The sequence below is a fragment of the Sus scrofa genome, chromosome 12 (assembly GCF_000003025.6).
Source record: "Sus scrofa isolate TJ Tabasco breed Duroc chromosome 12, Sscrofa11.1, whole genome shotgun sequence".
In the NCBI taxonomy this organism is placed as follows: Eukaryota; Metazoa; Chordata; class Mammalia; order Artiodactyla; family Suidae; genus Sus; species Sus scrofa.
The window spans coordinates 24,057,545-24,076,274 of NC_010454.4; the positions used below are offsets into that span (position 1 = coordinate 24,057,545).

Genomic DNA, 18,730 nt, shown 5'->3' on the forward strand with positions numbered 1-18,730 from the left:
CAGAGCCTGTGGTTGCGGTGGGGTAGGGCGAGGGGCTAGGAGACCACTGATCAAAACCAGGCGCCTGGGCCACTGCACATGCCCTCCTCGAAGGCACAGAGGAGGAATGAGTCTGAACAGAAAGGTAAGGCACTTGACCAAGATCACACAGCTTTGGAATAACAAAGTGGGGATTTGAACCCAGCCCAGGGGGAGGGGGGGAAACCTAGGTAGTGGGGGAGGGGGAGAAGCTGCAGCTGGCCCATTTCTCCCATCCTTTTTAGGCCCTCCGTTCCCTCTCTCCCACCTTGCCTTGAGCAGTCATTGAGAGAGCAGACCTGACTGTGGATGCCGATGTGGGGGCCAGGTTCTGTGCCAGAGAGGGGCAGGGACCACAGAGTTTTCTGCCTGGATGAAGAGTAGGGGCTTTTCCTTTAGGCGCTCAGAAGCAATGGATTTTTTCTTTTTTCTTTTCTTTTTTTTTTTTTTTTTTTTTTTTTTTTTGCCACATCCATAGTATATGAAAGTTCTTGGGCCAAGGATTGAATCTGAGCCACAGCTGCAACCTATGCCACAGCTGCAGAAATGCTGGATCCTTAACCTACTGTGCTGGGCCGGGGATCAAACCCATGACACAGCAGTACCTGGTGCCGCTGCAGAGACAATGCCTGATCCTTAACCTGCTACACCACAGCAGGAACTACACCAGTGGAGGTATCTGAAGCAGGCATGAGGTACTATATTTCTCTTGAAAATGTCATCCTGGGAGTTCCCAGATGGCCTAGGGGGTTAAGGATCCAGCAGTGTTACTGCTGTGGCTAGGGTCACTGCTGCAGCTAAGGTTTGATCCCTGGCCTGGGAACTTTCCGCATGTGATGGGTGTGGAAAAAAGAAAATCACCGTGAAAGCCAGCATTAGAATGGAAGTGACTGAGGCTCTGAGGATACCGCAATAGTCCAGGCAAAAGTTGATAAAGGTCCAGCCTAAACCGGGTGCAACTGAGAGAAGGGGCCGCAGCTGAATGACACTGAGGTAGAATTGACAGGATGTGAGAATTAAGGTGGAAAGATGACATTGGGCCTTTAGCCCAGGTGAGTGGGGCTGTGGGCCTTCACTGAGCACATATTTTTAAATAAATCGTCACTCCTGTCGTATAGCACAGGGAACTATATCTAGTCCCTTGTGATGGAATATGACGGAGGATAATGTGAGAAAAAGAATGTATATATGTGGGTGATTGGGTCACTTTGTTGTACAACAGAAAACTGACAGAACACTGTAAACCAACCATAATGGGAAAAAAAAAAAAAATCATTATAAAAAAAGTCAAATAGGAATTCCCATTGTGGTTCAGTGGTTAACGAACCAGACTGGTGTCCATGAGGACAGGGATTCGATCCCTGGCCTTGCTCAGTGAGTTAAGGATCTGGTGTGGCCCTGAGCTGTGGTGTAGGTCACAGAGGCAGCTTGGATCCCTCGTGGCTATGACTGTGGTGTAGGGTGGTGGCTGCAGCTCCGACGTGACCCCTAGCCTGGGAGCCTCCATGTGCTGCAGGTGCGGCCCTAAAAAGACAAAAATAAAAATAAAACAAAAGGTCACAGGCCAAAGTTTGGGACTGTCTTTATTGGCGCTTGGAATGTCCTAGCAATTCACCTGCATCAGAGGCAGACCGTGAAAAGGAGCAGTGACAGTGGTGGACACCTGGTGGGGGACATCCGGGCCTCATGAGGGATCCTGCTCGCCTGCAAGCAGGACACAGGCACACCCATGCACACACTCCTCTACACACACACAAATGGACACTCTCACGCATGCACACTCACTCCTGGGAGGTCAGAGGCCAGGTGCCCTTCCTGCCCAGTCTGCTCCCTGCCTCTCGGAGATGCCTCGTCTGCTCTGGGGGATCTGCTGAGCCGCCGAAGGAAACCACTTGAGGACCAGGGACGAAGGAGCTGGAAGCTGCAGGCCTTTTGTAGTTTGAGAGAAGAGGATGGGAGGATGGGAGAAATTGCTGGGGCCAAGCGAAGGGAGCGCCCCCCTGGGCCAGGGCATGGGGAGAAGATGCAGGAGATGGGGCATGGGAGGGGTGGGGCTGGGAGAAAAGGCCGTGCCCTCTCCTTCACTCAGCCAACCTCACAGCTGGGGCCAGAGTCCCGGGCATAGGAAACCTGGGGAGCATCGAGGGGTCCCCCGTGTCCTAGGAAGGCACTGGAATGGGGAACACATCCTGGAGAGGCTGGAGTCTCCCCCAAGACCCCCAGCAGGGCAGGAAGGGGGATGACAGAGCAAGGAGGGTCTTCCATGCCAGTTGTCAGGGGCAACGAGACTGGGGAAGCACGAATCCTGCTTCCCACCCCCACCAAGGGGTGGGCGATGGGCTGAGAGGCAGCTCCCTCCGGCCGGCAGAGGGGAGAGGGCCAGAGCCAGGGCTGCCCCTTTGGTCTCCAGGGCAGTGAGTGGGAGACCCTGGCCTTGCCCGTGTGTCCGTAGGGATGTGGAGGCAGGAGGGAGGAGCTGGGGCCTCCTGCCCCCCGGGGCCTGGGCTACCAGAGCACAGCGCCATCCAGGTTCCCGTAGCCCGGCTCGGCCCGCAGCCGCCAGTATGTGTTGTTAGTCACCCACCACTCCTTCCCGCTGCTGTCTGTCTGCCGCCTGGGGGAAGGGGGGCCGTGGAAGGAGAGAGGTCAACATCCAGGGCGGAGGCTGGGGTCCGAGAGGCTGCCTCCCCCTGCTGGCCCCACGCAAAGCAGGAAAGGGCTAGCGGGGAGGAGGAGGGGAGCTTGGGTTGCAGAGAGACCTGGATGGCGGGGTGCCGGGGGTGGGGGGTGGAATGGGGGGACAGAGGCACCTGAAGAAGCGAGCCTGGTGGACAATGTTGTTCTCTTCCATCACTTTGCGTCTGTCTCTCTGAAGCTGCTCGATCCTTCTCTTCTGGGCCTCGGCGGCCTGTATGTTCCCCTCCTCCAGGTACCTGAGCATGCAGACTGCAGTCAGCGGACCTGCCCGCCCTCCCTGCCCGCCCTCAGGGGGGCCCCCAAATCCAGGGCCTCTGTCCCTGACCCCTTCTGTCCCCACGCAGGCCCCCTCCCCCTGAGGCAACTTCCTTCCTCCGAGGAAGGAAAGACACCATCCCAGGTCTGTGTGGAAACCCACGCAGGGAGGGAGGAGCCCGCTGGTTTCAGGGTGGCACCGGCCGGGCACTGACCTCTGGTCTGGCCGGAGCCGCGTGTCCGTGGAAGGCAGGGATCGCTTCAGCTCTGCCGTCAGCTCATTCAGCTCCAAGGCAAACTGAGTGAAGCCGAAGTTTCGCTCATGGTTTGGGGGCATTGAGTCTGGGGGGGAAGGCAGGGGGCTGGGGCAGGCGGACTGTGCACAGCGGCCCTCACCCTCGCCCCGCCCGCCCCGAGCTCCCCACGTACTGGGTTTCCAGATGCACTGACCACCCGGTGGGGGTCCCCGGTACAGGCCCTCGTGCCACTTCCCGAAGAGTCGGTGGAGGACGCGGCCGCTCCGGCTGAACACGGCCCCCTGCACCTCATGGACGTTGGAGCTCCAGTACTTGGCCTGGGGTGGGGGTGGGGCAGGGGGCTTAGAGGAGTGTCCCTTCCCCTGCCCCGGGGGCCGAAGGGCGGGGGCAGGGTGGCTGCCCACCTTGCAGAAGGTGATCTTGCAGTGGCAGGAGCTGTCCTGCGTGTTCCGGATAAGCACCTCCCCGTAGTGCTCGATCCAGCGCTGGCCGCTCAGGATGTTGTGAATGCAGGACGTTACCTTGTTCCACTCAAATGGTCCCCAAACCTGAGAGAGACAGAGCAAGGTGGGGCCCGCGTGCCACCCTGCAGCGGGGGCTGGGGGGTACCGGTCCCATCAGAAGTCACATGGGCCTGCGGAAGGAACCCTGGGGTCCCGGCTCCAGCTCAGGGTCCTTCCCTGAAGGATGACAGCATTTCTTTTGGGTTTTTTCCTGCGTTTTAGAGCCACACCTGTGGCACATGGAGGTTCCCAGGCGAGGGGTCGAATCGGAGCTGTAGCCGCCGGCCTACACCACAGCCACAGCAACTCCGGATCTGAGCCGTGTCTGCGACCTACACCACCGCTCACGGCAACGCCAGAAGGATGACATTATTTCTAAAGCAGAGGAGCCTTCACAGAAAATATTCAACAAACAAGCCTCCATTTGTTGAGAAAACTCTAAGTGCCTGAGTCATAGGGTAAAAATATAGACGGACTCCCTGCCCTTGGATGGCAGGTCTGGTCACTCATCATCCTGTTTGTTCGTCACTTCCATCAGGAATTACTACTCTTATTTTGCTGTTGTTGTCTCTTTAGGGCTGCACCATGGCATATGGAGGTTCTCAGGCTCGGGGTTGAGTAGGAGCTGTGGCCACTGGCCTACACCACAGCCACAGCAACGCTAGATAGATCTGAGCTGCATCTGTGACCCACACCACAGATCGTGGCAACACCAGATCCTTAACCCACTGAGCAAGGCCAGGGATCGAACCTGCGTCCTTGTGGATACTAGTCAGATTCGTTTTTGCTGAGCCATGATGGGAACTCCATATTACTCCTATTTTATAGACGGGCAGACTCAAGGCTCTGAGGTGTCAAGTCTTTTTGCTGCTTGAATTAACTTTTTTTTTTTTTTTTTTTTTTTTTTGCTATTTCTTTGGGCCGCTTCCGCGGCATATGGAGGTTCCCAGGCTAGGGGTCTAATCGGAGCTGCAGCCACCGGCCTATGCCAGAGCCACAGCAACACAGGATCCAAGCCGCATCTGCAACCTACACCACAGCTCACGGCAACTCCAGATCGTTAACCCACTGAGCAAGGGCAGGGACCGAACCCGCAAACTCATGGTTCCTAGTCGGATTCGTTAACCACTGCACCACGACGGGAACTCCCTGAATTAACTTTTAAAGATCAGAGCCAAGATTCCCACCTAGGACTTCTGACCTCAAAGGCAAGGGTGTCCCTCACCCCGACGCTGGCCTCTGGCTGCAGTTCCCCTTGTAACATAAGCTAGATGAGGGTGCTTTTTTGTTTGTTTGTTTGTTGTCTTTTTAGGGCCGCACCCACAGCATATGGGGGTTCGAAGGCTGGGGGTCAAATCAGAGCTGTAGCTGCCAGCCTACACCAGAGCCATAGCAACTCAGGATCCAAGCCATGTCTGTGACCTACACCATAGCTCACCGCAACGCTGGACCCTTAACTCACTGAGGGAGGCCAGGGATCAAACCTGCGTCCTCATGAATGCTAGTCAGATTCATCTCCACTGAGACACGACAGGAACTCCAGATGAGGGTGTTTCAAATGTGGTTTGTGACCACACCTGAAATCACTTGAGGTTTCTGGGGGGGGTGTGGGGGGGTGATGGTGGGGTTACTGTGCCTAAAGTCTCAAATGCATTCCTTTTGGTGAGTCATGGTCAGAGAGTAGGAAAGCGCCTTGGTCAGATGGCCTCTATAAAAAGCTTTTCCAGCTCTATGATTTTTCACCTTCCTCTATTGACAACTGCTGTAAACATGGGTAGAAAATGTAGAGACACCGCCCCACCCCAAGTGGCTTCAGACCAGGCCCCCTCCTCCGGTCCCCCCCCCACCTCCCCCCCACCTCCACCCCCACCCCACCTCCCCCCCCACCCCACCATCCCAGCCTGGAGGGCGGCCTGTAGGCGGGGCCTGGCTGCCTGAGGAACACTCACCGGGGCAGGCTCACATTGACCGTCCCCACAGGCACAATCTCCAGGGATTTGCCCCAGAACTTGTTCTTCCACTTCATATCTGGAGGTGGGTTGGGGGAGGGAGAGGGACAGTAGCGATAAGGCCAGAGAGGGGTCCAGCCCCTCCCTCACTGCCCCTCCCCGCGTGGCCCCCCCTCCCCCAGCCCTAGCCCCCACCTTGCCAGAAGATGAAGTTCTCGGATTCCGCGTGGCACGCCGAGATGGGGGGGTGGTGGGAGACCTGGATGAGGAAGGACATGTCTCTGGAGGCCGTTCCTGAGGACTGTGGGGTCTGCTCCTGATCCCAGGCCCCCAGTGTCCCTCACCTGCACCCCCAATTCCCCTGGGAACCAGAGGACCACTGAGTTCCAGGTCTCCTGTCCCAGGCACCCATGGCCTCCACCCAAATTCCATCATCCTCTCCTTGCCCTCGAGGCCCCTGCTCTCCCTTCTCACTCATTTCCCTCCAGGGCCTGCTTGCTGACCTGGTGACCAGTGCCTTCCAAAGACCCTGCCCAGTGGAGTTCCTGTTGTGGCTCAGTGGTTAATGAATCTGACTAGCATCCATGAGGACACAGGTTCGATCCCTGGCCTCGCTCAGTAGGTTAAGGATCTGGTGTTGCCGTGAGCTGCGGTGGAGATCATAGACGCAGCTGGGATCTGGTGTTGCTGCGGCTCTGACATAGGCCAGCAGCTACAGCTCTGATTAGACCCCTAGCCTGGGAACCTCCATATGCCACGGGTGTGGCCTTAAAAAGCCAAAAACAAAAACAAAAACAAGACACTGCCCAAGTCTAGAAAGTCCTCTAGCAATGACAGGCGGGGCCTCCACTGTGCGCCACTGAAAACCAGCCCTCCGTGAGGACCCTCCTTCCCAACCACCTTCTCCTCTGAAGCTCATCATCACCCTGCCGTCTCCACAACGCCCCCTTGGAAAAACTCGGCCCTGTCCTCATTGGAACCACACTCCACCTGGAACCTTGAACTCAGGGATCCCACAACCTGCCCTCCTCACCTCCTTCCAGTCCCCCGGGAGCCCATCACTGCCTGAGTGTTCTTTATAAAGTGCAAGTCTTTTTTTTTTTTTTATCTTGTGGCACATGGACGTTTCCAGGCTAGGAGCTGAATCAGAGCTGCCAGTGCCAGCCTATGTCACAGAGCTGCAGGTGCCAGCCACAGCAACTCAGGGTCCGAGCAGCATCTGCGACCTACACCACAGCTCAGGGCAACACCAGATCCTTAACCCACTGGGATGGAACCTGCATCCTCGGGATACTAGTCAGGGTCGTAACCCGCTGAGCCACAGTGGGAACTCCCTAAAGTGCACTTCTAAGCATGTCATTCTATTGCTTAAAACCCTCCCATGACTCCCCATGGTTTTCAGGATTTAACAATCAACCAACCAACCAACTCCTCCCTACCTTCCCCTACAGGGCTCCTCAGGGCTTGGCCCTGCCTTGTCCTCCAGCCCTGTCTCTACCTCCTCCCCATATGCTCCACCCTTCCTTTACACTGCCTGGAACATCCCAGCCCCCAGCCCTGTACTTACACCTGGCCAACCCCAATTCGCCCTTCAAGCCTCAGCTTGAGGAGTTCCCGTCGTGGCTCAGTGGTTAACGAATCCGACTAGGAGCCATGAGGTTGCAGGTTCAATCCCTGGCCTCGCTCAGTGGGTTAAGGATCTGGCGTTGCCGTGAGCTGTGGTGTAGGTTGCAGAGCGGCTTGGATCCTGCATTGCTGTGGCTCTGGTGTAGGCCATCAGCTACAGCTCCAACTAGACCCCTAGCCTGGGAACCTCCATATGCTGCGGGAGCGGCCCTAGAAAAGGCAAAAAACCAAAAAAAAAAAAAAAAAAAAAAAGCCTCAGCTTGAGATCATCCACTAGAGCTGAACAACCTAGGCGCCAGAACACTGCACAGCAACTGCTTATTTCAAGTCTGGCTCCTACCCTCAGCGGGAGCTCCCTCCCTGATTGCCAAATGCGCTCTCCCAGGCCCTGGCCCCTTGAAGCCCCAGTGCTCCCCGGCCGTGGCCACGTGGCTCCCCGGGCCCACACCTGCTCACTGATGAAGCGGAAGCCGCGGTCAGGCCGCTCGCACTCGTAGGTCTCCCCCAGCACAGGGTTGAAGGGCTTGCAGCCCGCCCGGTGGTAGGTGGACGAGTAGGCGGAGACGGCGAAGCTGCGATGTACACCTGCCGGGGGGACGGGGTGCCGGGGGATCAGAGACGCCATCCCACTGCCTTCAAGGTCTGGGTGGGCCTTCACCAGCCAGGAGAGCCCATCAGGGTATTCTGGCAGGAGGAAGAGGCAGCCCGGGTGTGGCCAGGGGCAGGCGTACCATGCGCTCGCAGGGGTCCGTGGTGCGGCTGGCCTGGTCCAGGAGGCTGCTGTACTCCAGCTCCTCGCAGAGCCGCTGCAGGGTGTTGAGCGGCTCATTGAGCTGCACGGGCATCGACACCTTCGACAGGTCTTTGCCAATGTTGTTGCGTAGGATGTTCCACAAGCTCACGTCAGCCCCGGGGCCGCTGGCTGCCGGCAGGCATCGGCGCCTGGGTGGCCCTGCAGCTCCCCCTGGAACACAACCCCCAGGGCCGACACCTGTCACTCTCCCCTGGACGAGACATCTAGGCCCCTCCTAAGCTCCTGAGATGCTTCTACGTATCCTCACTCTTAGGCCCCAGGCTCCACGCATTATGGGGCAGGTGGCTGGGGGGGGGGCAATTCTTTTTTTTCCTTCTTTTTCTTTTTTGGTTTTTTTAGGGCTGCACCCTTAGCATATGGAACTTCCCAGGCTAGGGATCAAATTGGCGCTGCAGCTGCCAGCCTACACCACAGCCACAGCAATGTGGGATCCGAGCTGCGTCAGCGAGCTACCCCACAGCTCACAGCAACGCCGGATCCTTAACCCACTGAGCGAGGCCAGGGATTGAACCCCACATCCTCATGGATACTAGTCAGGTTCATAACCCGCTGAGCCATGACAGGAACTCCTTGGGCATATTCTTGATGAGCTCCCAGGGATGAGACCAAAGGGAGGTCCCACCATGGCACAGTGGTTAACGAATCTGACTAGGAACCATGAGGTTATGGGTTCAATCCCTGGCCTTGCTCAGCAGGTTAAGGATCCAGCGTTGCCATGAGCTGTGGTGTAGGTCGCAGACACAGCTGGGATCCCATGTTGCTGAGGCTGCGGCATAGGCCGGTGGCTACAGCTCCAATTAGACCCCTAGCCTGGGAACCTCCATTTGCCATAGGAGTGGCCCTAGAAAAGGCAAAAAGACAAAAAAAAAAAAAAAAAAAGGACAGTTCCCACTGCTGGAAACAGGAACCCTGCACCCCAGAAGCCCTTCCTGAGTCCCCACCCTTAGCTTCTGCTCCCTTTCGTAAACACAGAAACCACTGTCAGGATGTAGATTACTCAGCCCCTGTCACAGATAAGGCAACAGGCTCCCAGAAGTGAAATGACACGTCCAACGCCACCCAGCTAAAAAGTAGCAAAGTGGGTCTTTCTGCCTCTCTAAGCAGGCCCCTGCAGACCTTCTCAGAAGAGGGGAGGTGAGCCCCAGGCTGAGCCTGCTCCACCCCCAGAGCCACCCCTGGAACGCAGCTCACAGCCTAGCCTCCCTCACCTCCTGGGGTCACCCTTGGAGTCGGCATCCAAAACCATCAGCCCACCGGTACCATAAGGGGCTGCTTCCCGAGGGGCCCAGGCCCTGGGCAAACCTCGTTTCTGTGCCCACCTCCAGCCCTCTTTCCCGCATGCCTGGCTGGCACCTTTCTGACAGGGTTCAGCTCCCCTGAGGTCCAGAACCTCCTCGGACAGGCTGGTGGTGACTTCACTGGTGCATGACTCCTCCTCCTCCGAGCCCTGGGCAGGGACAGATGACAGGCTGGTCGGAGACTAGACCTGCTGCCCCCCACCCCCTACCCCAGCAGTGGGCAGTGCCCAGGGCCTGGCAAGAATCCACCCAGCTAGCCCTCTGGTGGGAAGGGCAAGAGAAGGTATTTGGGGTGGGGGGCCCGGGCCCTGAGACACTGCCGTGGGAGGCCTGGCAACGTGGTGTGTCCTGCCATCTTGAGTGGGGGAGGCCTGGCCCCGTGACTCGGGGGAGACAACTCAGGGGCTTGGAGGAACATAAAGGGATGGGAAGCTGGGGGTTTACTGAGATTCAGTGTCAGGAGAGGGGCCAAGGGAGGGCTGAGGCTGAGATGGGATCACAGAAAGAGGACGGGGTGGAGCTGAGGCAGCAGTTTCAGGAGAAGCCATGGGGACAGGGCACATTAAACTGGAGGAAGGGCCCCCCGCAGAGATCTCTGAGCAGGGCCCCACGAACCCAGCTGGTCTGAAAGGGCTTGGGAGGCTATAGATTCTAGTCTCCCTGGAAGCCACCCCTCTTCCCTGGGTCCCTCCCCTCTCGCTGCTGGCTGCCCTTCCCCCTCACCTCATTCTCAGAAGAGCTGGCAGAGAGGAGAACCTCACAGGCATCGAAGAACTCCGTGTGGGAATCGGCGAGGGACAGGACGCTGCTCTGCGACAGCTGGGGGGTCAGCTCTCGCCCCTTCATGTACAGAGCTTCTTGCTGAGGGGGCAAGACAGGTGTCAGGCCCGAGGCCCTGCCGGGAGTCAAGCAGAGCTCCCCTGGCCCGACAGTTCCCTTGAGAGAGAAGCATGACTGGGGACATTTACTGACTTGAGTCTAAAACCATGGCGTTCCCATCGTGGCTCAGTGGTTAACGAACTCAACTAGCATCCATGAGGACGCGGGTTCCATCCCTGGCCTCGATCAGTGGGTTAAGGATCTGGTGGTGCCGTGAGCTGTGCTATAGGCTGGCAGCTACAGCTCTGATGTGACCCCTAGCCTGAAAACCTCCATAGGCCAAGGGTGCGGCACTAAAAGACAAAAAACCAAAAAAAAAGAAAAAAAAGGAAAAAAAAGTAAATAGGGAGTTCCTGTCGTGGCTCAGTGGTTAACGAATCCAACTAGGAACCATGAGGTTGGGTTCGATCCCTGGCCTCGCTCAGTGGGTTAAGGATCTGGCATTGCCGTGAGCTATGGTGTAGGTCGAAGACACGGCTTGGATCTGGCGTGGCTGTGGGGTAGGCCGGCAGCTGTAGCTCCGATTTGACCCCTAGTCCGGGAACCTCCATATGCCACCGGGTGCGGCCCTAAAAGGACAAAAAGACAAAAGTAAATAAATAAATAACAGGAGAAGATGAGTGGGGGGCCAGCATAGTGGGGTACCAAGGCCTAGTGGAATGATCCCCAGCCTGGGAGTGAGGAGACACGGGCTCCATAATAACTGCGACCACTTCTGGGGCACTGCCTCTGAGCCCGGCTCCAAGCCCTTTGTGTGTATCAACCTGATCCATCTGGACACTCAGCCTATGAGGAAGGGGCAATTAGCACCCCCACTTTGCAGATTGGGACACTGAGGCTCAGGGTCACAGAGGCGGCAGGCCGTGGAGCCAGACCCACACCCACACGCTGTCCGGGAGCCTGAGCTCCGCAATTAGGCTCTTTGAGTCTCAATTTCATCTGTGCACTTGAGGGTAAGAATCACTGCCCCAAGGGACTCCGACTTAAAAGCCAAAGCACTCTGCACGCTGTTAGAAATGACCCAGATGTCATGTGAAAGGGCCTGGAGTTTCAGGTCTGAAAAACAACCATGCCTTCCCTCCTGCTGAGAAGGAAGAGGTTCTGTCCCCTGCAGCCCACCCCGGCTCCCACCTCCTCGGGGTTGAGGGAACTGAAGGAGTCTGCAGTGGTGTCGGAGGAGACGGACAGCGAGTGGAGACGCCTCGGGCCAGCTGGGGCCTCAGAGACCTGCAGGGGGGAGGGGAGGGCACAGGTGCCGGGAGGTGAGGTTCACCTGGCCCCGCCAGGCACAGACTGTCCCTGCCAAACCCCCTTCCCAGCCCAGATCTGCGACCACTGCCCCCCACCCCACCCCATCAGCCTGCGGTCCCCAGCCTCCGGCCCTCTGCTCCCACCAGCCACCCTGTCCTTGGCCTCACCCCCATTCTGGACAGCTCTGAACCCTGGTGCAGGTCCCTCAGTCGATCCCGTTCAGCAGTGAGGGCGGCCAGGACGCTGCTGAGGGAGCTGTGCACTGTGGGGGGCAGGGCCGGCCATCAGAGCCCCCTCCCCTCCCTCTCCCCGCCCGCCCCCAGCCACCCCTCCAGGAGGCACTCACCCTTCTGGGCCAGGGCCCAGAAACTGCGCTGCAAGTGGGCATAGTCTGGGGGTGGCAGCCCGCGGGGACCCGAGGGGTCCCGGGATTCCAGGTAGCGAGACAGGTTGGGAACAGAACCGTGGAGACGACCAACCTGTAAGTGAAGGGATGGGGGCGGGGGGTGTGGGTTGAAAGGCACAGCCTCCTTCAGAGCCTCCCACCCAGCATCTCGGGGTCCACACCCCGCCTCACCCGCCCGATGGTATCGTCCTTGGCAAAGCTCTGTGTGCACCACATGCGGCTGGTCCGCTTCCCCTTCTTGGGTCTCTCGGTCGTCACCGAGGCCTGGCAAGTCGAGGCAGGGGAGTTTCAGTCTCAGGGTGGGGAAAACTACCAAAGCCAGGAGAGAAAGCGATGGCCACAGAGGGGGCACAGAGGCACCGGTATCCGGAGGCAGAAGATGACACCCTGGCAGACGCCGGGGCACAGGAGGAAGGGGCCGTTCCAAGGGGCAGAGAGAAGCAACCCGGAGGCAGTCTAGGCATGGTGGGAGGGGCAACTAGGAGATGGTGGCTCTCCAGGAAACCACAGCACATCAGAGGGACTGGGGACCTGTCCAGGGGAGTGACGGAGATGACAATGGGAAGAGGAGAGAGAGCCCTGGGTGGGACCCTTGCCCCCTCCCCTGGACCTCACCTGGTGTGTGGGGATGACAGGGGCGGAGGGGATCCGGTGCAGGGACTCTAGGCTCTGGAGGAGTCTGTGTAGTTCCTGGAGCTTCCCCTGACACTCAGAGAGCTCTGCGGGAAGGATGAATGATGAAATCCCTCGCCCAACACTGGCCGAGCACCCCCGATCTGTCCCTCGGCCCCTCTCCTCCAAAGACTTCACCTGGCAGCCATGGAGATCCCGACGCTGCCTCCCACTCCTGAGCCCAAAGCACTTCCCAGCTCCCAGCCTTTCTGGTCTGGCCTCACGGGAGTGCCCGCACCCCAGTCTGCACTCTGGACGGGGAGCACAGCTTACCTCTGCTGCCTCCCTCCACACAGGCCTGGGGGCTGCACCCTTGTTCTCTACTCTTGGTTTGCAACTCCCCCTCCCAGGCCAACATCACAGCCCCTAACTCCAGGAGCCCGGTTCTAGAGCACCCCCCGCCCCCCCGGTGCTCTTCCGCAGGACCCCTCCCCCCACTGGCATCCTGGATCTTCTTTGTCATGAGTCCTGGCCCTGTGCTTGGGTCTATCTGTGTGCCCAGGGCACGAGTCCCACCAATCTCTGTAAGCCCAAGGCTCCTCAGGGCAGGACCCGAGGAGATCTGATCAGCCTAGAGGCAGAGGCTGTCTCCCCATCAGACGGGGGCAGAAGTTATTTCCCCCCATCACACTGGGCAGAGGCTTTCTCCTCCAGGACTGGAGCTCCCTGCAGCAGGGACGGAGGTACCATGACAGATGATGCCCTCCCCAGAGCCATGGCACCAGAGCCCCTCACCATGAGAGCAGCGGTCGAGCCCATCACTGTCCCTCAACCAGGAAGACACCTTCTCCCGAGGTCCAACCCCTGGCAGAGCCGAGGCACTACCCGCTGCTGGAAGCTGGGTACCAGGAACCTGTGGGGTGAGTCAAGGGTCAGGAAGGACTGCCTGCCCCTTGAGTCTCATCCTGAATCCCCAGGTCACCTGTCCCTGCCCCCCGGGCCCATCCTACCTTCCGGTGAGTGGCGCTGGGCGGCAGGCCTCGGGGCAGGTCTGGGTGCTGGGCCAGGCGGTGGGCACGCAGCTGGGCCACCCAGCTCTGGAACAGGTCCTGGGATTTGATCTGTAGAAGTGATGGAGAAGGGGAGGGATGCCTGAAAGGAAGGACTGCTTTCCAGCAGCAAGAAGTCAAGGCTCTGGTCCTCGGGCAAGCAGGGTCTCTCCCGGTAGCACACAGCTTGTGCAAAGGCCCCTTGTGGGGAGGCAGGAACAGCTTCTGCAGGGGGCTGAGCTCTCAGCTCTGTGCCTGTTCACCTAACAACCAACAGGGCCCATTTGCCATTAGCTACTGTATACGGTGGAAACTTCCTTCTGGGCAACCTCAGACAAGACCCTCAGCCCCTGCCCCTCTCTCCGGTGTGCCCCAGGCTATGGGGCCGAGCCACCAACTGGCTCCAAGGGATGTCACCTTGAGGTGGTAGATGTTGTCTTCAGTGTCAAGGTCAATGCGCTGGGCCTTTTTGTTGATGGACATGACCGACAGTCGGACATTGATGGAGCCGTGGAGCTTCCCCTTGGTGATCTGGAGTGGAGGGGGAAAGAGGGACTGGTTTTAGGCCACCAGGGCCACCATCCCCCTGAGGCCACTCTAGGCTCGAGGGTCAGGCAGCAGATTCACCCTCACGCCCAAGTCACAGTATCCACAGGGACTTGTCAGTTGTCCTGCGGTGCACAGGACACCCCACTAGGCCAGGTCACAATCTGAGTTCTGGGGGGTCAGAGAGGGAGGAAAACTTCTCCCATCCTCAGGAATCCTCAGGCTGAGGAAGGAAACCCCTTTGTGGAGGGAGCCTGAGTGTCTGGGCCTTTAGTTCCTGGCGAGCATGCGACAAGGACAAGAATGAGAAAGCGCCTATGCCTTGGGCACTTATTTTGTGCCAATCATTGTCCTGAGAGCTTTCACCAAGACACAGACTCTACAAATGTGTGATCGCATTCTCCCCACCTCAGAGATGAGGAGCTGAGGCCCAGGAAAGTAACAGCCCAAGACCTCCCACCCAGCAAATGGCCTGCCTGGGATTCAGACCCTGCTCTGGAGGATTCCAGAAGCCCCTGCCTGCCCAGGGCACTCTGAGGCCAAACACCTCCCACACCCCCCAGCTGAGGCCCTGACTCACATCTTGCCGTGTGGTGGCATAGCGAAGGATCCCGTCCTCCAGCACAAAGTATCTCTGTGATGTGGCCCAGAAGGAACAGGACCAGGAAGACAAGAGGAAAGGGTGGGGAGGGAGCAACCGCACGGCCGTTTCTGCCCCACATGCAAACTCCCGGTGGGTGCTGCCCACAGCCCCGCACGTCCCATCCGCCCGCATCTGGCTCCTCCCCTGGCCCTGCCCAGCTTACCTTGTGCCAGCCCTTCAGAGGCCACTTCCTCTTCTTGAGCAGGTGGCCTTCCTGTCTCTCTGGCATGATACCCTCTGCACCCAGCCGGCCCCGAGCCTCCTCCACCACCTCCCACAGCTCGGAGGCCTGCAGTCCAGGACAGAGTTGGGGAGCGGCTCGTGAGGCGGCGACCATGCCAGCCCTTCCCCTGTGGGCCCAGCCTAGCCCGCCCCCACCCCCCAGCCTGCTACTGCCCCCCTCAGACCTGCTGGGCACTGCTGGGCTTTGCAGACTGAGTGCTCTCAGCCAAGGAGGGAGGGTCCCGCTCCTGGAAGTCCATGGAGAAGGGAGTGGCCACTCCCTGCTGAGGACGGAGAGCAGGGTGGAAGGGGAAGGATGTCACCTTGTCCTGAGGGGGCCCTTGAAGCACAGAGAGTCCCTGTTAGCACAGACGGGGCTATCACCTTCCCTACCTCTGCCCCCTCCGAGATGACAGCCCGCCAGCACATCTTCCACTTGCCTGCCGCACCTCCCCCGAACCCGGCCCCACCTCAGGGGGCTTCGGCCACCGCTCAGAGGGGTGAACCAGCAGGCAGACCGGTACCAAGAGAAAACCTCGAAAAGTTGTCCCCACCCCACCTTAAGCACACATCCTCTGGCTCCAGCAAACACTTGGTGCTTTCTCTGGAGGATCCCCTGGGGGTGATCAGAGGTGAGGCCTCAGAGTGAAAAGGCTCCAAAATAGGACAGAGGGCTTCAGAGACTGGACAAGCACGATCTCAGTCCAGCTCCTCGTGCTCCAGGATCCCTGACCCCACCACTATGGCCTGGAGACTCCTCTGCCATCACCCCTCACAGAGACCACCCCGCTTCCTGCCAACTGCTTGACCCTAGCTCCCCACCAACTGGCTCCACAGCCTCTAGTTCCCGGGCTCCCGTTTTCTGCACGGGGAAACTGAGCTCCCATCTTCCCCTGTGCCACCTCCCAGCCATCATCCCGCTTGGATGCCCACTTCCAACCATCATTCCCCCCCCGACCCCGACACCGTCCGGATCCCCCTCTTCACACACACATACACACACACAGCCTCCTTTCTTCCAGCCCAGCCCTTGGGGTTCCTGAGAAGTGCCACCCACCCGGAGAGAGCAGGGGACGGACTGATGGAGACACAAGCTGAGGTCCGCACAGGTCCCGCAGCAGTGCCCACAGGCGCCCTTGGCACCAGCCCCGGCCATCCTGGCTCCACAGGGAGATCAATAATGCATGAGCCAGTGTGTGTGTGTGTGTGTGTGTGTGTGTGTGTGTGTGTGAGACGGGGGAGGGGACTGGAGGGGCGAGGTTGGCCTGAGGCTGGAGAAACAGCCCAGATCTTCTGGTGAAGCTAGCAAGCACCTGAGGAGCTGAGGCCAGGAGGGGACAGGGACGTGGCGGGGTATGGGCGGCCGAGAGGTCAGGGCAGAGGGGTCCATGCTGCTAGAGGCTGATCTGGGGGGAAACTCCTGCATTCGGCCATTGAAAGTTCCCAAACTCTTCTGGCATTTGGGCATCTCTGCGCCCCTTCCCTGGCCCCTTGGGAACCTAGCCCCTCGCTGCTTACGGGCGGAGAGGGAGGCTCTGTTAGAGGGTGCGGGTCGAGGAGAGCCAGGTAAGGCTTTCCATCTCCATTCCCGCCCTCATCTCCGGAAGAGCAGACCTGCCAGCTTCAGGTGGGAGGAAGCCCTCTCAGAGGATGTCAGCTGATGCCAGCGCGGCCCCCTTACCCCAGGGTCCATGGACGCCCGTGCTCCTTGGCCCGCGCACCGCTCCGTCTCTGAGTCACCGTCTCCGAGCCACCAGCTCCCTGCTCACAGAGCTGAGCAGTGGCAGCAGCTGCTGCAGGAACCAGGAAGGAAGGAGACGTCGGAGCCTCCCCTCTAGCCGGATCTCCTCACCTCCCCCTTCCCCGGCCCCTCCTCCCGCCAAGCACCGGGCGGCCGCTCAGCTCTGCCCCCCTGCTCCCGGGAGGACTCAGGGCTGAGCTGACTCCCCAGCGCCCAGGAGGCTTGGGAATGGGGACAGAGTCCCCACTGGGCACAGTTCCAGATGGATCACAGAGGACTGGGAAGCTGCTGGCCTTAAGCCAGTGGTGGTAAAGAATTTACTCAGACTAGCTCGGCCTTGACCCTAGTTAGTACCCAAGGCCATTTCCTTATTAACCCCCGCCTCTCGTTTTACATCTGAAAATAGATTGCTGAATTTAGAGCCAGCAAAGCGATCAGGTTGACGGGAAGGGAGGGATGCCCCTGTGGGACCACAACAGACAGTGCCAAGGACATAGTCAGCTAGGCAGTCAAGGTTCAAGAAGGCCACACTAAGGCTGTCACTGGGGGTGATGTCCCACCAAGTCAGGACCCATGGGGGATCAGGGGCAGTAACCAGCGGGCTGTTGAAGGGCTGCAGCTGGAGCTAACTCGGGGACCCTTGGCCTCCCTTTCTGAGTACCTTTGCCTTCTGCTGGACTACTGTGTCCAGCTGCTCAATTCCAATTAAAAATCAGCTCTTGAGGAGTTCTCGTCGTGGCACAGTGGTTAACGAATCCGACTAGGAACCATGAGGTTGCAGGTTTGGTCCCTGCCCTTGCTCAGTGGGTTAACGATCCGGCACTGCTGTGAGCTGTGGTGTAGGTTGCAGACACGGCTCGGATCCTGCGTTGCTGAGGCTCTGGTGTAGGTCGACGGCTACAGCTCCGATTAGACCCCTAGCCTGGGAACCTCCATATGCCACGGGAGTGGCCCAAAGAAATAGCAAAAAAAGACAAAAAAAAAAGTCAGCTCTTGAGAAAGGTCTAGAATTCATTCGAATGACTGTGAAATGGACTTTAAGTGCAGTGCAGTTGCTTTCTGGGAAGAACTGGTTTTTTTTGTTAATTGGGGGGTTTTTTGGTCTCTTTAGGGCTGCACCCACAGCACATGGAGGATCCCAGGGTAGGGGTCTAAGCAGAGCTACAGCTGCCGGCCTACGCCATAGCCACAGCAATGTAGGATCCAAGCCCCGTCTGCGACCTATACCATAGCTCACAGCAACGCTGGATCCTTAACCCACTGAGTGAGCCCAGAGATCGAACTAAAGTTCTCATGGACGCTGAGCCAAGACAGGAACTCCAAGAAGTAGAATTTTAATGGCGGGGCCTCAGGCAATGCCAGCAGGTGAAAATGCAATGTAAGGTTCTTCTTTGATTCCCAAAATGATAAAGCCACTTCCCCACCTAGACCTTGGCTTACCCTTTAGGGTCTTACACATCTCTCAGATGCCTGCTCTGTTCCACCCAGAACCTCAGCACCCTTCCTGCCACCCCAGGAGGGCAGTGTTGGCACCTGGCAGGATTCTGAGAGTCAAGGAGAGCACTAGACAGCACTGGCCAGGCCAGCTCTGAGGCCAGGAGCCTCAAGGGCCTTTTAATTCACGTCCTATTGATGGAGCATCCCCGGACATTCGGCACAGAGCTGGGCACTGAGGGAAGTTGGTCCTGGACCAGGAATGGCAAAGCTGCCGCAGATCGTCCCTGCCAGAGCAGTGTCTGTCCAGGACTAAGGAAGCTGTGGCACCGCTCCAAGTCCCAGAGAAATGATCAACAGCCACCTCCCCATATCACCCGTGTCTGCCTTGAACTTGCTCCAGTCAAGGACAAGGGCAGGCTCCTAAACATCCCTTCTTCGAGAGAAACTTCCAGTTCCCCGAGATCTGGATAAAGTCTCCCACTTGAGACCCTCTTCATTGAAACAGAATCCTGGTTCTTCCCTCAGCT

The 18,730-nt window shown here is 58.5% G+C and overlaps 1 protein-coding gene across 1 annotated transcript; it reads right to left on the bottom strand.

Annotated features, from left to right (window-relative positions):
* Positions 1,584–17,558, bottom strand: OSBPL7 (oxysterol binding protein like 7). Its single transcript, XM_021067081.1, is given in 24 exon segments — positions 1,584–2,632; positions 2,829–2,951; positions 3,186–3,312; positions 3,400–3,544; positions 3,632–3,762; positions 3,765–3,775; positions 5,680–5,758; positions 5,875–5,938; positions 7,754–7,890; positions 8,033–8,269; positions 9,473–9,566; positions 10,141–10,278; positions 11,428–11,523; positions 11,715–11,809; positions 11,894–12,026; positions 12,125–12,217; positions 12,569–12,672; positions 13,361–13,478; positions 13,576–13,686; positions 14,032–14,145; positions 14,741–14,794; positions 14,967–15,092; positions 15,211–15,365; positions 16,707–17,558. Coding segments are annotated over 23 exon segments (2,514 nt in total). The 5' UTR covers positions 15,286–15,365; positions 16,707–17,558; the 3' UTR covers positions 1,584–2,523.